Source organism: Nyctereutes procyonoides, unplaced genomic scaffold (assembly GCF_905146905.1).
Source record: "Nyctereutes procyonoides isolate TBG_1078 unplaced genomic scaffold, NYPRO_anot_genome, whole genome shotgun sequence".
NCBI classification, from domain to species: domain Eukaryota; kingdom Metazoa; phylum Chordata; class Mammalia; order Carnivora; family Canidae; genus Nyctereutes; species Nyctereutes procyonoides.
In genome coordinates, this window is record NW_026575047.1 from 38,647,321 (window position 1) to 38,661,615 (window position 14,295).

General features: G+C 45.1%; 1 protein-coding gene across 4 annotated transcripts in view; it reads left to right on the forward strand.

The window, feature by feature from the left end:
- Window positions 1-13,009, forward strand: part of BLM (BLM RecQ like helicase) — a 98,835-nt gene extending 85,826 nt beyond the window's left edge. For 2 of the 4 annotated variants that reach the window (XM_055326741.1, XM_055326742.1), the window contains 5 exons: window positions 2,404-2,603; window positions 3,089-3,284; window positions 5,527-5,649; window positions 7,879-8,080; window positions 11,390-13,009. In XM_055326741.1, coding sequence (XP_055182716.1) covers window positions 2,404-2,603; window positions 3,089-3,284; window positions 5,527-5,649; window positions 7,879-8,080; window positions 11,390-11,567 — 899 coding nt within the window. In that variant the 3' untranslated portion in view covers window positions 11,568-13,009. Of the gene's footprint in view, window positions 1-2,403; window positions 2,604-3,088; window positions 3,285-5,526; window positions 5,650-7,878; window positions 8,081-11,389 lie in introns of those variants that run through there. The other 2 variants (XM_055326743.1, XM_055326744.1) reach the window with 2 other exon arrangements.
- Window positions 13,010-14,295: the final 1,286 nt, after the last annotated feature.

Here is a 14,295-nt window from a genome sequence, read left to right on the forward strand (position 1 = left end):
GACAGATGTTTAACCAACTGAGCCACCCAGGTGTTCCCACCCCTCCCCCACCCTTTTAAGATTGTGTTTATTTGAGGAGGAAAGAGCACAAGCAGGGGGAGAGAAGAAGAGGGGGAAGCAGACTCCCTGCTGAGCAGGGAGCCTGACACAGGGCTCCATCCCAGGACCCTGAGATCATGTGCCGGAGCCAAAGGTGGATGCTTAACTGACTAAGCCACCCAAATGCTCCCTTTCTGGATTCTTGCCTTCTAGTTTGGACCTCTTTGGGGGGCCTGGGAGAATAAGGGGTTGCAGATGAAATAATGTATTATAAGAGTGATACATAATCACTCCACATTGCAATATGTAGAAAATGTAAGTAACTCCAGAAAAAAACTGCTAATATTTTATTTATAATTTTTTTAAGATTTTATTTATTCATGAGGGACACAGATTGAGAGAGAGGCAGAGACACAGGCAGAGGGAGAAACAGACTCCATGCAGGGAGCCTGACGCGGGACTCGATCCCAGTCTCCAGGATCATGCCCTGGGCTGAAGGCAGTGCTAAACCGCTGAGCCACCCGGGCTGCCCAAAACTGCTAATATTTTAATGTGTATTTGTTCACAATCACATACGTATCATTGTACACATAATTTATATCATTTCTATTTAATAAGATAAGCATTTCTTAATTTTTTATTCTAGAGTAGCTTTTAGTAATTTATATTTTATCATACTGATGAGATGTATTTAAGTAGTCTGTCTTAAGGACATATTTTTCTATTACACATAATGACATGATAAATGGCCTCTTAAATACACCTTCAATTGCATCATTGATTGCACCTTTCATGTGGATTCCTAGAAAGATTACTAAGTCAAACAATTACCTGACATTCTGGGTTTTGTTTTTGTTTTTGTTTTTTTATTCATCAGAGAGAGAGAGAGGCAGAGACACAGGCAGAGGGAGAAGCAGGCTCCATGCAGGGAGCCCAATGTGGGACTCAATCCGGAGACTCCAGGATCATGCCCTAGGCCGAAGGCAGGTGCTAAACTGCTGAGCCACCCAGGGATTCCCGACATACTCAGTTTCTTGTTAGCTCTTTCTCATGTTAAGAAAATTGTTTCACTCAGCTTTCTTTTTTTTTCCAAAGTTTGTTTATTTTTAGTAATGTCTACAACCAGTGTGGGGCTCAAACTTATAACCCTGAGATCAAGAGTCCTGTGTTCAGGGGATCCCCGGGTGGCTCAGCGGTTTGGTGCCTGCCTTTGGCCAGGAGTGTGATCCTGGAGTCGCGGGATCAGGTCCCACATTGGGTTCCCTACATGGAGCCTGCTTCTCCCTCTGCCTGTGTCTCTGCCTCTCTTTGTGTGTGTTTCTCATGAATAAATAAATAAAATCTTTAAAAAAAAAAAAAAGAGTCTTATGTTCCTCCGACTGAGCCAGCTAGCTCCCCCATCCCCCAACTTTTTTTTTTTTTTTTTAAGTTTATTTCTTTTTCCAGCTTTCTTAGTTATCCGCAGCACCAGGCTGGTCCACATTACCCAAACCCACTATTACCAGAGCAGTGGTCCTGATCCTGTAATGTGACGTTTCAGGGATACCAACCACTTGAAGGAAGGAAAACTTGAATCATGGGGTGTATGTGACCAGAAGCCATCTGACATTTACAATAACGTAATTATTTGGAACTCTTAAAATAGAGCTAAAGCTTTACAAAGTGTTAATTCTGATTATAATCAGTGTCACAAGGCTTCTCAAGTAGATTGCTATAATAAAGTTGTGTTTATAATGAAGACATTAATAATTACAGCAGATTGGATATGAAACCAAAGATCCAGCCCAGGGTGGTACTCTCAGCCAGTGGGGGAGCGGGAGAGGTGCAGTCTCGTGGAGGGATGTGCTTTTGTTTTACGGGTTATAAAGATCATAAAAAGTATAGGCTTAAATAATTGGACCGCAAACAAGTAGTGCTTTCAGTACAGGACCAGAGATGGCATTTGTAAAAATGATTGTCCAAACTTTTTGTAACTAAATCAGTAATGCAGTTATCCTAATGTAACACAGTGATATGAAGTGCTTAAAGTTTAGGTAAATCTGATTTCTTTGCTCTAATGTAATTGTATAAGGTGTAAATGCAACATCCTAAAATGAGAAGCTTTATTTTGCTGCTGGTTTTGGTCAATGCATGTTATAAAAAAGATCAGGAAAAGTATATAGAACTGTAGAAAGTTTAGAGTTCTATTCCAATATTCTCATTTTATGGAAATGGGTGTTTATTTGTGCTGTGGGTTTTCCTGTGGAACAGATTATTTACTCCGTTTATCAGGACTTGTCCATAAATGATTTTTTCAACCTCTCCTATTAGAGGCTTCTGAAGAACCTACATTTATTAATCTAGCTTCTGGGGCCTTCTTACCAGGAAGTAAGAGTGCAAAAATTCAGTCGGGGATATTTGGACAGGGATCTACTTATTCACGACACAATGCCGAAAGACTTTTTAAGAAATTGATACTTGACAAGATTTTGGATGAAGACTTATATATCAATGCCAATGACCAACCAATTGCCTATGTGATGCCAGGAAATAAAGCCCAAACTGTACTAAATGGGCATTTAAAGGTATGGTATTTTAAATGTTTATTTTATTTAATTATCTTATAATGAGTGGGTAAAACTAAAAATACATTACTGTAAATTAGAGGGTCTTCTCCAAAGTTTATGGATATATACTGTCCATTTATATATACTGTCCTACATGAACATATTTTGTTCCTCTTAATTTGGAAAGAGATCTTAAAATTTAACCCAAGTAATGTAGTACCTATCAAAGTGAATTCGTCTGATCTCTGAATCACCATACATTCATTAGGTAAACATTTATCAAGAAGCTGTACTGCACCAGGCACTGGACATGTAAAGATGAGGAATGCACAGCCCCTATTTCTGAGGGTCTTGCTGTAACTGCTTGACATAACAGAAATACAAAAAAAAAAAAAAAAAAAAAACCAAAAAACTAAAAAATGCAGTTAAGAATTAAATGAAGCCTGTATTTAGATACAAGTGTGCATGTACCCACTCCTGTGATCACTTTCTCTCTCACAAAGGTAGACTTTATAGAAACGGAAAATTCTACCAGTATAAAAAAACAGAAAGCTGCTTTAGTGGCAAAGATGTCTCAGAGAGAAGAAGTGGTAAAGAAGTGTCTTGGAGAACTGACAGAAGTGTGTAAATCTCTGGGAAAAGTTTTTGGTGTCCACTACTTTAATATTTTTAATACTGTGACTCTCAAGAAGCTTGCAGGTAGGTGTGGGTGAGTCCTCTGTTATTGGCATGATTTAATAAGCCAAAAGTTTATCTCACTAAGGAACTTTTTAAGTGCAGAGATCTAGCTCAGTTTATTTTCACTATTTTTATATAATCTCTAAACTGAAAGCTCAAAGAAACAACTTAAACTTGAGTTGAAATACAGTCTTTAAGATATGTACAGTACTGTGTTATTCGGACACATAGTATAATTTTAATTTTATAGTTTTCCCTCTAATGCCAGATGTCAGGATGTAGATAATTGTAATCACTAATACTAGCCGTCACTCATTGATTTTGTCTTTATTATCTGCCTGCTTTATGACATTTGGCGATGTTATGTACAAATGTCTCTGCAAGGAGCTATGTTCTTTATGAAAAGACATGATGTTTCATGCTTCTTTGAGCCCGAATCTAGCACACTGCTTGAGTTAAGAAATATGTGCTGACCTGGGTTATTTCCATTGCTCCCAACAGCTCAGCCCAGAACCCTAATAGGAAAACCCCTGAAAAATAAAATAAGTCACTCACATAGCTGACTGATTAATGTATGTGTTACCTTCTGCATTCTTCCTTCATCACATCTTATGATCCACACCTCTCTGTTCTGTTCCCATTCCTACCATCCTAGATCATCACAGTGTCTCATCAACTCTGAGATGCTGTTTTCAGACACTGCTATTTTGTGTACTATTAAGAAAGCAAAAATGGTGCTAATTAAACAATGACACAGTGCTTTTATGGAAAGAATTGCTTTTGACTTATTTAAGTACAGATTTTTTATCATACATAAGTCTGTCACTGAGAATGACATAGCCTTTTAGGCACGCTCCACTCTTTACCCCTGCATTTTAATCAAATCCCGTGTCAGCCGTCCTGATTTGATGGTGGCATTTCCCTGATGATGCCAGGAAGTGACAACAGGAGGCCACACATCTCTCAGGCACACACATGTAATGCTGCCCCCCCAATGTGAGGCATCCTTTTTGGGTCCCATTAAGTGCTAGGATGTTGCTCACAGGTGTCATGGCCTCGTGACCTTTTCCTCAAAGAAGGATATTTGCTATATTCTTGCAGATACTTCCCCATGACCCTGCACTTTTGGGCATCACAGTCACTTTCCCAGGGCTCTCACACTCTCATCTTCTGGCGGCCGTTTCGTGTGACGGTCAGACTCCACTCAGGTGGCACCAGCATGGCTGGGACACTGCCGACGTGCCCACAGCACCATCAGCAGTAACCAGGCCTCATGCATCCAGGGGACCACGGCTGTTCGGCAAGCAGCACCTGCATTTCTGCTTGCCCGTCCAATTTCATCTTCCATCAGCCGCCCATAAACCTGCTGGTCTGTCCCACAGGCCTTTTCCTTTTCCTCCAAACATAGAAATGATGCGAAAATCACAGATTTGAGGTCTACCTTTTCTTTGCTCAAATAGTAGAAATGATCACTTCCTTACTCCCCAGGAGGCAGTCCATCAATGAGTCCTACAGACCGGGATCTCTCTCTTCAGTCAGAACCCACTACCGTGTTGTAGTTGACTGCATCCTTGCCTGCTCCTGCAGGGGGTCTGCAGGGACTTCCAGTTTCCTCTCTCCCTTATGGTTCATTTTCCATGAGCAGCCGGAGCGATCCTTAAAATGACAAGCTTGTCTAACTCCAAGACTGATGCACCATCTATATGCAGGGGACTCGTAATGGTCCATTGTTCAAGTCTAAATACTTGCTTCACCCCACATGGGAGAGACTAGAAGAAGAACGGGTTTAGGGTGGGGGCAGAGTAAGAATTCAACTGTGGCCTTATGGAGTAGGATCTACATGTCTGGAGTACAGGGGAGCAGTCAGAGCCAGAAATACAAATGTGGGCGTTCTCCAAAAACAGGGAGCATCATTGTGACAGCTAGACAAGTCATTGTTGTGAGAACAGCAGGTGAGAGCAAAGTCAGGTTCAAGGCTGAGACACATCGCCTCTGATCCCCCTCCCCCATTCGTGCCCCTCACTGTCTCCGCCTGCCCCCGCTCTACGTGCCTTTGCTGCTGGAACTGTATGATGGACTCCTGTTCTCTGGGCCTGTCTGCTGTCTCTGTCAGCACAAACTGCCTTTTAGAAAATTGGCCTATGTGCCTGGTGCCCTGCAGTTAGTTGGCACTTGACAAATGTGCTGAATGAGTGAATGAGCATGAACTCGGTGGGTTTTCTATGGGTGGTAATTTGAATTCCTGATTTTATGCCTTGCACAGAATCTCTATCTTCTGATCCCGAGGTTTTGCTTCAAATTGATGGTGTTACTGAAGACAAACTGGAAAAATATGGTGCAGAAGTGATTCCAATATTACAGAAATACTCTGAGTGGACATTGCCAGGTTCGGTACACTGCTAAATACGTGTCTTCTAAAAGCCTGTTTTCGTGTTAAGCACTGCATCTCACTGGATTAGAATTGTGTGGTTTCTGGGTTGTGTGAATGCTTCCTGCAGCCGGTCACCTGGGCACCAAAGTGCTCAGAGCAGCCCCCAGTGGTGTGCCAGGCACCTCTTCGAGGACACTGGTGCTTAGCCCCACCCCCACCCCTGGAGAATGCCAGGCAGGTACTGGACCTGCTAGTAGGACCCAGAGAAGGATCTTTGGACCCAGGAATTCCAGTTCTCGAGGAATCCCATCTTACTCTGCTATCCTTGGCAGACCACAAATAACCTCTTTGTGTTTGGTTTCCTTATCTGCGGGAGGAGCATGTTATCTGACAAGCGTGTCTAAAGATAAAATTTAAGAGTAGAATTTAAATGTTTCGGGAAAATGAACGTGCAGTTGGAATGCTAGATAATCATCCTTATCAGAAGGAATCAGCCCAAGTGAGCGCAATTAGCAGACTGTCCCCAGGGTTACATTGGGCCCATCATGTAGCCCCTCACTGTGAACCTCATCCCTGAGCCACAGACAGCTTTAACCTGAAGAAGATAGAGACAGGGAGATTGTGTTGTAGGGGATACGAGGCCCCGTGCCCATCTCCAGCATCGTGCCATGCAGTAAGACACAGAGGCTAATGTCAGTGTTTTCCCTGCTTCTGTAACAATGTCAGTGTTTTCCCTGTTTCTACCCAAGGTTGATGGAAAAGGTAAGCAGAATGAGCAATGAGTGAGCGTCTGTTGCAAATTCTGTCCCTCTTCCTCTTTTTACCCATTAACAAAATGCTGAAAGGTGGGGTTTTTGTAAATTCCTCTGTGTGGTAATTATTCCATTAAGAGCCTTGCTTTGAATATTGGTAGGAACTTAACATTTGTTTAGTGTAGTAACTCGTTTGGAAGGGGATTCTTGCCCACAGAAGACGGGCTGCTCTGTGGAAACAGCCCACAGCGTGGTAATGATTGCTCCCACTTAGTGAGGGACAGACGCCGTGCCAAGAGCTTTGCCTGCTAGTATCATTCAGTCCTCACAACACCCCATTTCACAGCCTTTTTATTTCCAAGTCCCACAGCTAGGATGATGGGATGACAGCTTCACCAGAGCTGCACTGCCTCCCCGTGTGAACTAGTGTTGGACAGACAAGGAATCCTGTGGGTTAGGGCCCTTCCTGCCAGTTCGGGGCGGGGCCGGGTGGGGAGCAGGAAGGGGAGCCAGACCAGCCCGGAAACTCCTTCCTTCAGAGAATGGAGCTGAGATCCCTGTTGACCCATAGAGAGGTTTCATGCTTTTCAGGTGCCTTAGGATGCTAATACTTACGGAAAATACCACCTTTTTTGTGCAAACCAGTGCTTTCATACAGACCCATTTACTGCATAGTATGTGACATGTTCACAACTGTAATGTAAAGAAGTGTTTTTTTTGTATTTGAAGAGTATAATAGGTCCTAGGCTTTTCTGACACGCATTTACTAAGTAACCATTGTTCAAAGATGAGGTGCAGAGCATAATGTTTCTCTTATATTGGTCTTTTTTTTTAAGATTTTATTTATTCATGAGAGAGAGAGAGAGACGCAGAGACACAGGCGGAGGGAGAAGCAGGCTCCATGCGGGGAGCCTGACGTGGGACTTGATCCCGGGACTCCAGGATCATGCCCTGGGCTGAAGTCAGGCTCTAAACTGCTGAGCCACCCAGGGATCCCCGCACTTTATACTTTTCAAAGAGCTTATCAGGACTTACTACCCAAATGATAACAGGGACACAGGCCACACAACAGAATATGAGCCTACCTGATGTCTCTAAGATAAAGAGTATCACAAATTTCTGGAGCGCCCGGCTGGCTCAGGCAGTTGGACATGGGACTCATGGTCTCAGGATTGTAAGTTCAAGGCCCACATTGGGGCTAGTAGGGCTTACTTTAAAAAAAAGAAAAGAAAAAAGTATCACCGATTTCTTTAATGAATTCTGATCTCCTTACTTTAAAAGTAAATTTCCAGTGAGGACTTTGGGGCTCTGTTCACATAAAAGAGAGCTGTTCTATTCTTGTAGAATTGTTGAACCCATGTGGCAGGAGGACACCAGGAAAGCATAAGGTAGCAGCCAAACTGCACCCCTGGTTGTGTACCTCCACGTGGATTGTAACAGGACCTGGGCCAGCACAGCGTCACGGACACTTGTCTGCCTTGTCCATTTGTAGCTGACGATGGTTCCCCACGAATCAGCCCAAGCAGCAGCAGAAGCACCAGGAGAAGTGCCCCTGAGGAGTTCGACGAGGAAACATCCGTATCTTCTCACTACTTTGCAAATAAAACCAAAAATGAAAGAAAGAGGAAAAGGATGTCAGCCACCCAGAGGTCTAAGAGGAAGAGAACTAGCTTTGGTGGCTCCAAGACAAAAGGGTATGTCCTGGCGCTCAGTCTGGGTCGCCGCAGTGAATCGGGGAGGAAAGTACAAAAGCGCAAGTGCTCCGGGTCGCTTTGAAGCTTTCATTAAAATAAGCCATTGTTCAGTGTTTGCCTCCCTAGTTAATGGAGTGATGATTAAGATTGAATCCAAAACAGGAACATTTGTTTCAGATTTTAAAATCTCTACTCCTAAATTGCTTATCACTCAAGTTTTCTACTTGACCGAAAATGTCTCCAGTTTTATTTTGTTTTGTTTTAAGATTTTTTAATTTATTTATGACAGACACAGGGGGGCAGAGACACAGGCAGAGGGAGAAGCAGGCTCCATGCAGGAGCCCGACACGGGACTCGATTCCAGGTCTCCAGGATCACACCCGGGTGGAAGGTGGCGCCAAACTGCTGGGCCACCCGGCTGCCCCAGTGTCTCCAGTTTTGACCTTGTATTTGGGGGAAAAAAACGAAAGTGTTTTATGATTGCTCTTCTTAAGGGACTTTTCCACCTAAAATGTTATAAATCATATACTAGCTGAGCAAACAAAGGGTTTTGTTTCCATGTTGCTTTTATGATTGCATCAGTGCCTGCTACCCTGCCTTTATTGCTGTGGAATCTGCAGGCCTGCGCCCTGAAGCCCTGCGTGCTCCCTGCCAGTGCTCCTGCCCCTCATTAATACCTGGAAGAACCCGCCTCCCAACCTTCACAGGGCAGCAGACAAAAGGCCACAACAGGCAAACTGAAAGATCAGTTAAGCCAGGCCTTCCACCTCCTGTCCCTGGACCAGGATGTCCCTGGGCCGGGATGCGGCAGCTTTAGGGTACTCCCTGCATGCCAGTGGGGAATGGGGTGTTGTCGGGTCCTGGCTGGTGATTTGTACAGTGTTCTGACATCTTCATAATTGCACTAGTTCTGACAGCCCCTGCCCTGACCTTGCAGGTAAGTGAAGTCTGGCAGGATGGGGACCACCCCATCAGTCTGGAGAATGTGGCCCCCAAATAACTGGATGATCTAACAGAACTGCTTACAGGAAAAGGGAAACAAGTCCTCGGAAAACTTTTGCAAGCTGTTGTGTTTTTCTTTCGCAGTTTTTCTACCTCTTTTCCTTTTGGGTAATAAAAAAAAAAATTGAGTGGGGGAAGAGAAAAGGAAGGCAAATGTTACCAAATTGTCGTTTTCTTGTTAAGTCCATAAACAAACATCTTGTATGTGCTAATCCTTCTGCCAGGGTACAGAAATTAAAGGCATTACTAAATGTTAGTTTAATTTTGTGGTTTTTAGTGCGCAAGTGACCAGCAGATGTTCTCTGGTGGGGACATTTTCTTATTTTCCTCGTCTATTCCTCTGTTTTGGGAAATACTCACTTCCTTAGGAGCTCACAGAGTTGAAGGAGAATTTAAAAGGCATCTGGTGCAGCCCCCTGGGGTTTATGATGAGGAAGCTGAGGCCTGGCCTGGGGAAGGCTTGCATGAGGCTTTTCCCAGGGAGGTCTCAATTTCCCAGGTAGGACTGGCCTCTGGCTCACCCATGCCTACCCAGAGTGCTTTCATTTCTGCATGTTGCCCGCGGAGATCCCTTACCCATGATTATGATCTCCTCATTCTTACTTGTTCGAACAAAGCATGCCATATTTCAATGTTCGATTGCCCTTGGCTCCTTTTGCAGTTTTTCCAACTTCTGTTTGTAAGAGTGAAGCACTTCGCCTTGTGGGTTAGAACCTCATCTAGGGAGTAGTAGTAGCACACTTCTCCAAAAACCAGTACAATTTTGATGCTAGTTGTTAATTAGCCTATGCATTTACAACGGGTTTCTTTTCTAATCCCTACCAACCAAAACCAGTGAGTTTTGTAACTTTTTTTTTTCAGCCCTCGTAGCAGCCTCTTTGTACACGTGCTTTCATTCTCACTCCCACTGAACCACAGTGATGGTTTCCCACAGTTTCCAGCTGCTCACCTGGCTGAGACTCCGCACAGCAACAGAATACAAGTGGCTCTTTGCCAGATACCTTAACTCCCCACCCTACCCTCAGAGTTTTACATCTTCAGAATAACATACAATGAACCAGTTGTGTTCTAGGCTCTCCGAGTGGGAGTGAAATGGATGGCCCGGCTGAGGCAGAGACCGCAGTTGGCGGATTCATTCTGTAAATCAACATAAACAGCAGGTTTTTGCTCAGGGCTTAATTTCTCAGCAGGAAATCAGCGTAGGGAAATTCAAGGCTGCTTCTCTGCCGGTGTAGCAGATCTTTGCCAGTTCTGCAGTAAAACTGCCCTCAAGCAAGAGTTTAAAAATGTTGAAAAACCACTCTGCAGCCCAGCCCACCAGAATGCCTTTACCACAGGTGGGTGGCCCTGAGACCCTGACCCCTAAATTCAGAGGCAGGAGGCCCTTTGCCTGCCCTAGTGTTATGGAATTAACTCTGGCATGGATTCAGACTGGTTACAAACCATGGGAAATAACCCACATCGTTTGGAAAGGCTTCTCCTGTTATCCTTGTAAAATGCTGGCCTCGTGGCTCTTTGCTTTTGTTTCATTTGGGAGGAAAAAAAAGATCTGGTATCTTCAGGTCAGTCAGGGAAGTGAGGTGCTGGCAGGACTTTGTAATAAGCTGTGGCAGGGCGTCTTGCCTGGTTTTGAAGGCAGTGAGTAGGAGAGGAGAGTGGGCAAGAGAGGGAGCTGCTGGCGACGTGGCCATGACACAGGCGCCAGACCCAAGCGCCTCCCCTGGGAACCACATTTGCAGACTCCCCCGCTGCTGGGTGAGCTGGGTCCCGCCAGGAGGAGGCTCCGCGGTGCTCTGCTCCCGCCCCGCTAGGCTCAAAGCAGGACCCAGCTCCACTCACCTACAAAGCTACCTTTCTCAGAACTGGGCAAGCACAATAATTCCAGAGTGTCTATTGTCCTGACAGTTGGGATCTTAAGGTATTCTCACTTCCTTTATTTGGTCAGATTGAGGAACGTGGGTCTGGGCTCTGTTGTCCAGAGGGAGGGGTTTGATTATCAGCGGTGAGAGGTGTAGGTGGGGGTGCAGACACAGGGGTCACTCTCAGGTCACAAAATTAAGAAATAGTCCTTGCCATTTTAGGAAGACAAATTTAGGATGAAATTGTGCAAAGGGCAGCAGTCCTCTATTCCTTGAATTATAAAGGAAACTTACAGGGGATTTAAAGGAGGAGATGAACAGAGACACAGAAGAACAAGGAAAACATCACAGACCGATTATATAGCTCTGTGCAGGTTTAAGAGAAAGAAGACTGTTCACTTTTGATTTTATTTAACATTTTAATTTTCTTTTCTTTGTCACCTCTTAGGGGGTCCACCGCATGCAGAAAGACATCTTCTAAAAGTAAATCCTCCAACATATTTGGACCTCATTCATCTTTGCATGGTTCTCAAGCAGCATCAGGAGCCGCTAGAAAATTGGGGATTATGGCTCCCCCAAAGCCTATAAATAGACCGTTTCTTAAGCCTTCATATGCATTTTCATAACAACCAAATCTCAATGTACATAGATCTTATTTCTTGTTTGTCAGCATCTCACCATCTGTGAATATAAAGCTGTTAGTTTTGTTATACCATTTATAATTTTTACCCGTAACTATTAATATTTAAATAAATGCTTGGGGTGACAGTTCTTATTTTTAAAATAAACCTTTTCTTTTGAATAAGCATGATTTGCTGCCACTGCAAGCCTTGTGGCCGTCGTTTCTCAGAATGTCTGAAGCAGCAGCTGAATCATCTCAGTGAGAGAAATTCTAAGCACGACATGAAACACAGAAGCCTCAGGAAGAGACATGCATGGGACATTGTGAAACTGTAAAACTCTGCAGAAGGTGACATAAACAAAATTAAAAGACAAATGACAGAGAAAACAAAAAGATATGACAATTAATATCCACAATACAGAGTCCTATACAAATCATGAAAAAGAAGAAAACCAGCTCAGCAGAAAAATGAACAGGGGATGTAAAAGACTCTTCCCAGAAGAAGTACAAATGGCCCACAAATATGTGAAAAATGCCCAGTCTCCCCAGTTACAAGTATAAATTAGGACAATGAGATGCCATCCTTCTGCCTATTAAGTTGTCAACACTGGATAATATCCCCAAATCTGGAGCCAACAAGAGAATGATCAAACATTCTCTTGGTGAGAATATCGGAGCTGTTCATGTTTAATATTTAGGTGGGGGGGTGCCTCACTTTCCAAGACCTTCAACTGGTAGGCTGATTGGCCAGAAAGTCTTAGAGTGGCACCTCTTTGGGGAGCTTGTTTCTTAGCTGTCAGTAACTTTAGAGACCTGCTTGGTGTCCCAATTCTCTCCTGGACCTCAGTCAGAGAGAGGAGGCCCTGCCTGGGCCAAAGGTAATGGATGGGATGTGGCTGGAAGCCTTGTGGGCTCTGCCTGGAGGCTGAGTACTGAGGCGGATCTTGTACCCACCCTGAGGGGCAGCCCTCAGCTGCACTCGACTCCTTACTTCCTCGACTGCTACCTGGGGGTTTTGGGCTCCACGTGTAACACAGAGGAGACTGGCCAGACAGGAGTCCACTGAGGACTATGTCCTCTTCTCTCAAGATGTCTTCCAGGGATCCCTGGGTGGCGCAGCAGTTTGGCGCCTGCCTTTGGCCCAGGGTGCGATCCTGGAGACCCAGGATCGAATCCCACATCGGGCTCCCGGTGCATGGAGCCTGCTTCTCCCTCTGCCTATGTCTCTGCCTCTCTCTCTCTCTGTGTGTGTGTGTGTGACTATCATAAATAAATAAAAATTTTTTAAAAAATAAATTTGTGGGGATCCCTGGGTGGCGCAGCGGTTTAGCGCCTGCCTTTGGCCCAGGGCGCGATCCTGGAGACCCGGGATCGAATCCCACGTCGGGCTCCCGGTGCATGGAGCCTGCTTCTCCCTCTGCCTGTGTCTCTGCCTCTCTCTCTCTATGTGTGTGTGTGACTATCATAAATAAATAAATAAATTTTAAAAAAAATAAATAAATAAATAAATTTGTTTAAAAAAAAAAATGTCTTCCAGATGGGGCACCTGGGTGGCTCCGTGGTTGAGAGTCTGCCTTTGGCTCAGGTCATGATCCTAGGATCCTGGGAACAAGTCCCACATCAGGCTCCCTATAGGAGAGCCTCTACGTCTACCTATGTTTCTGCTTCTCTGTGTCTCTTATGAATAAATAAAATCTAAAAAAAAAAAAAAAAAAAAAAAAGTCTTACAGAGCTAACATTTTCAAAGATACCATCAAGCTCTTACTCAAGTAACCAGAAGAACCTTCTCGGGATGAGAAAAGGAAACAGGACAAAGTGGCCTATAGCTGAGGCTGCTGGGTAAGGTCACCTGGGAGTGTTGGCATCTGGCTGGAGGTCCCATCCACCTGTGGCAGCTTTGGCTTGGGGGGGGGGAGCAGTTTAGAGGGTGGCCTCTGTACAGAGCTGATGCCACAGACATTGGTTTACTTCCTGGCTCCAGCCTCACTCATTCCTTTCCTGAGGCTTCTTCTCCCCAGATACTGGAGACCACTGTCTCCCGAGGGAGTACCCACTATCTTGGGGCTCCCAGGGCCTTGGGACAGAAAAGGGCAGTGCAGAGGGTGCCCTCAGAGTTGGGTGCTGAGGGAGATGGTGCTGACTCTGACCCTAAACCTACTAACTCACCTCGAGGCAGGAACCTGAGGTCTGGATGCCTGCGGCCAGTCCAGGGTCCAGTGGCAGAGCAGGGCCTCACACTCCCCTCTTAAAAATTCTGAGTTGGAATACACTCTGTTAAGTTCTCAGGCCCCAGCAATAGGCATGGAAAATGTTAGTGGCCTCCTTCATTCCAGCCTCCAGCCTTCTCGGATCTCCCTGGGGGTGGAGGGTGGGATGCAGTCACATGCACGTGGGCAATCTCAGGACAGCAGAAGCACAGGGACTTTGTGCCCCTGACAGCCAAGGAGAGCCAGTGACCACCAAGCCACTAGGCCCTAGCAGAGCCTCTGTGCACACACATCACCACGCTGGAAGGAAGGTGGGGGATGAGTTCCAGCCTGGGGCACTTCCCAGCCCACCCTTCCCAGGTATGGGAAGGCCTGAGGGTGAGAAGGGGTCTGGGCCTCTACCACCTTCCCCCATCAGGCCTGTGGAGGACACAAGAAAGATTGGGATCTGCCTCCCTGGGCTCTCCCACCATGAGGACTCCAGCAAGCTGATAGGTCCTTGCTTACTTTGAAAGACAGGAACCC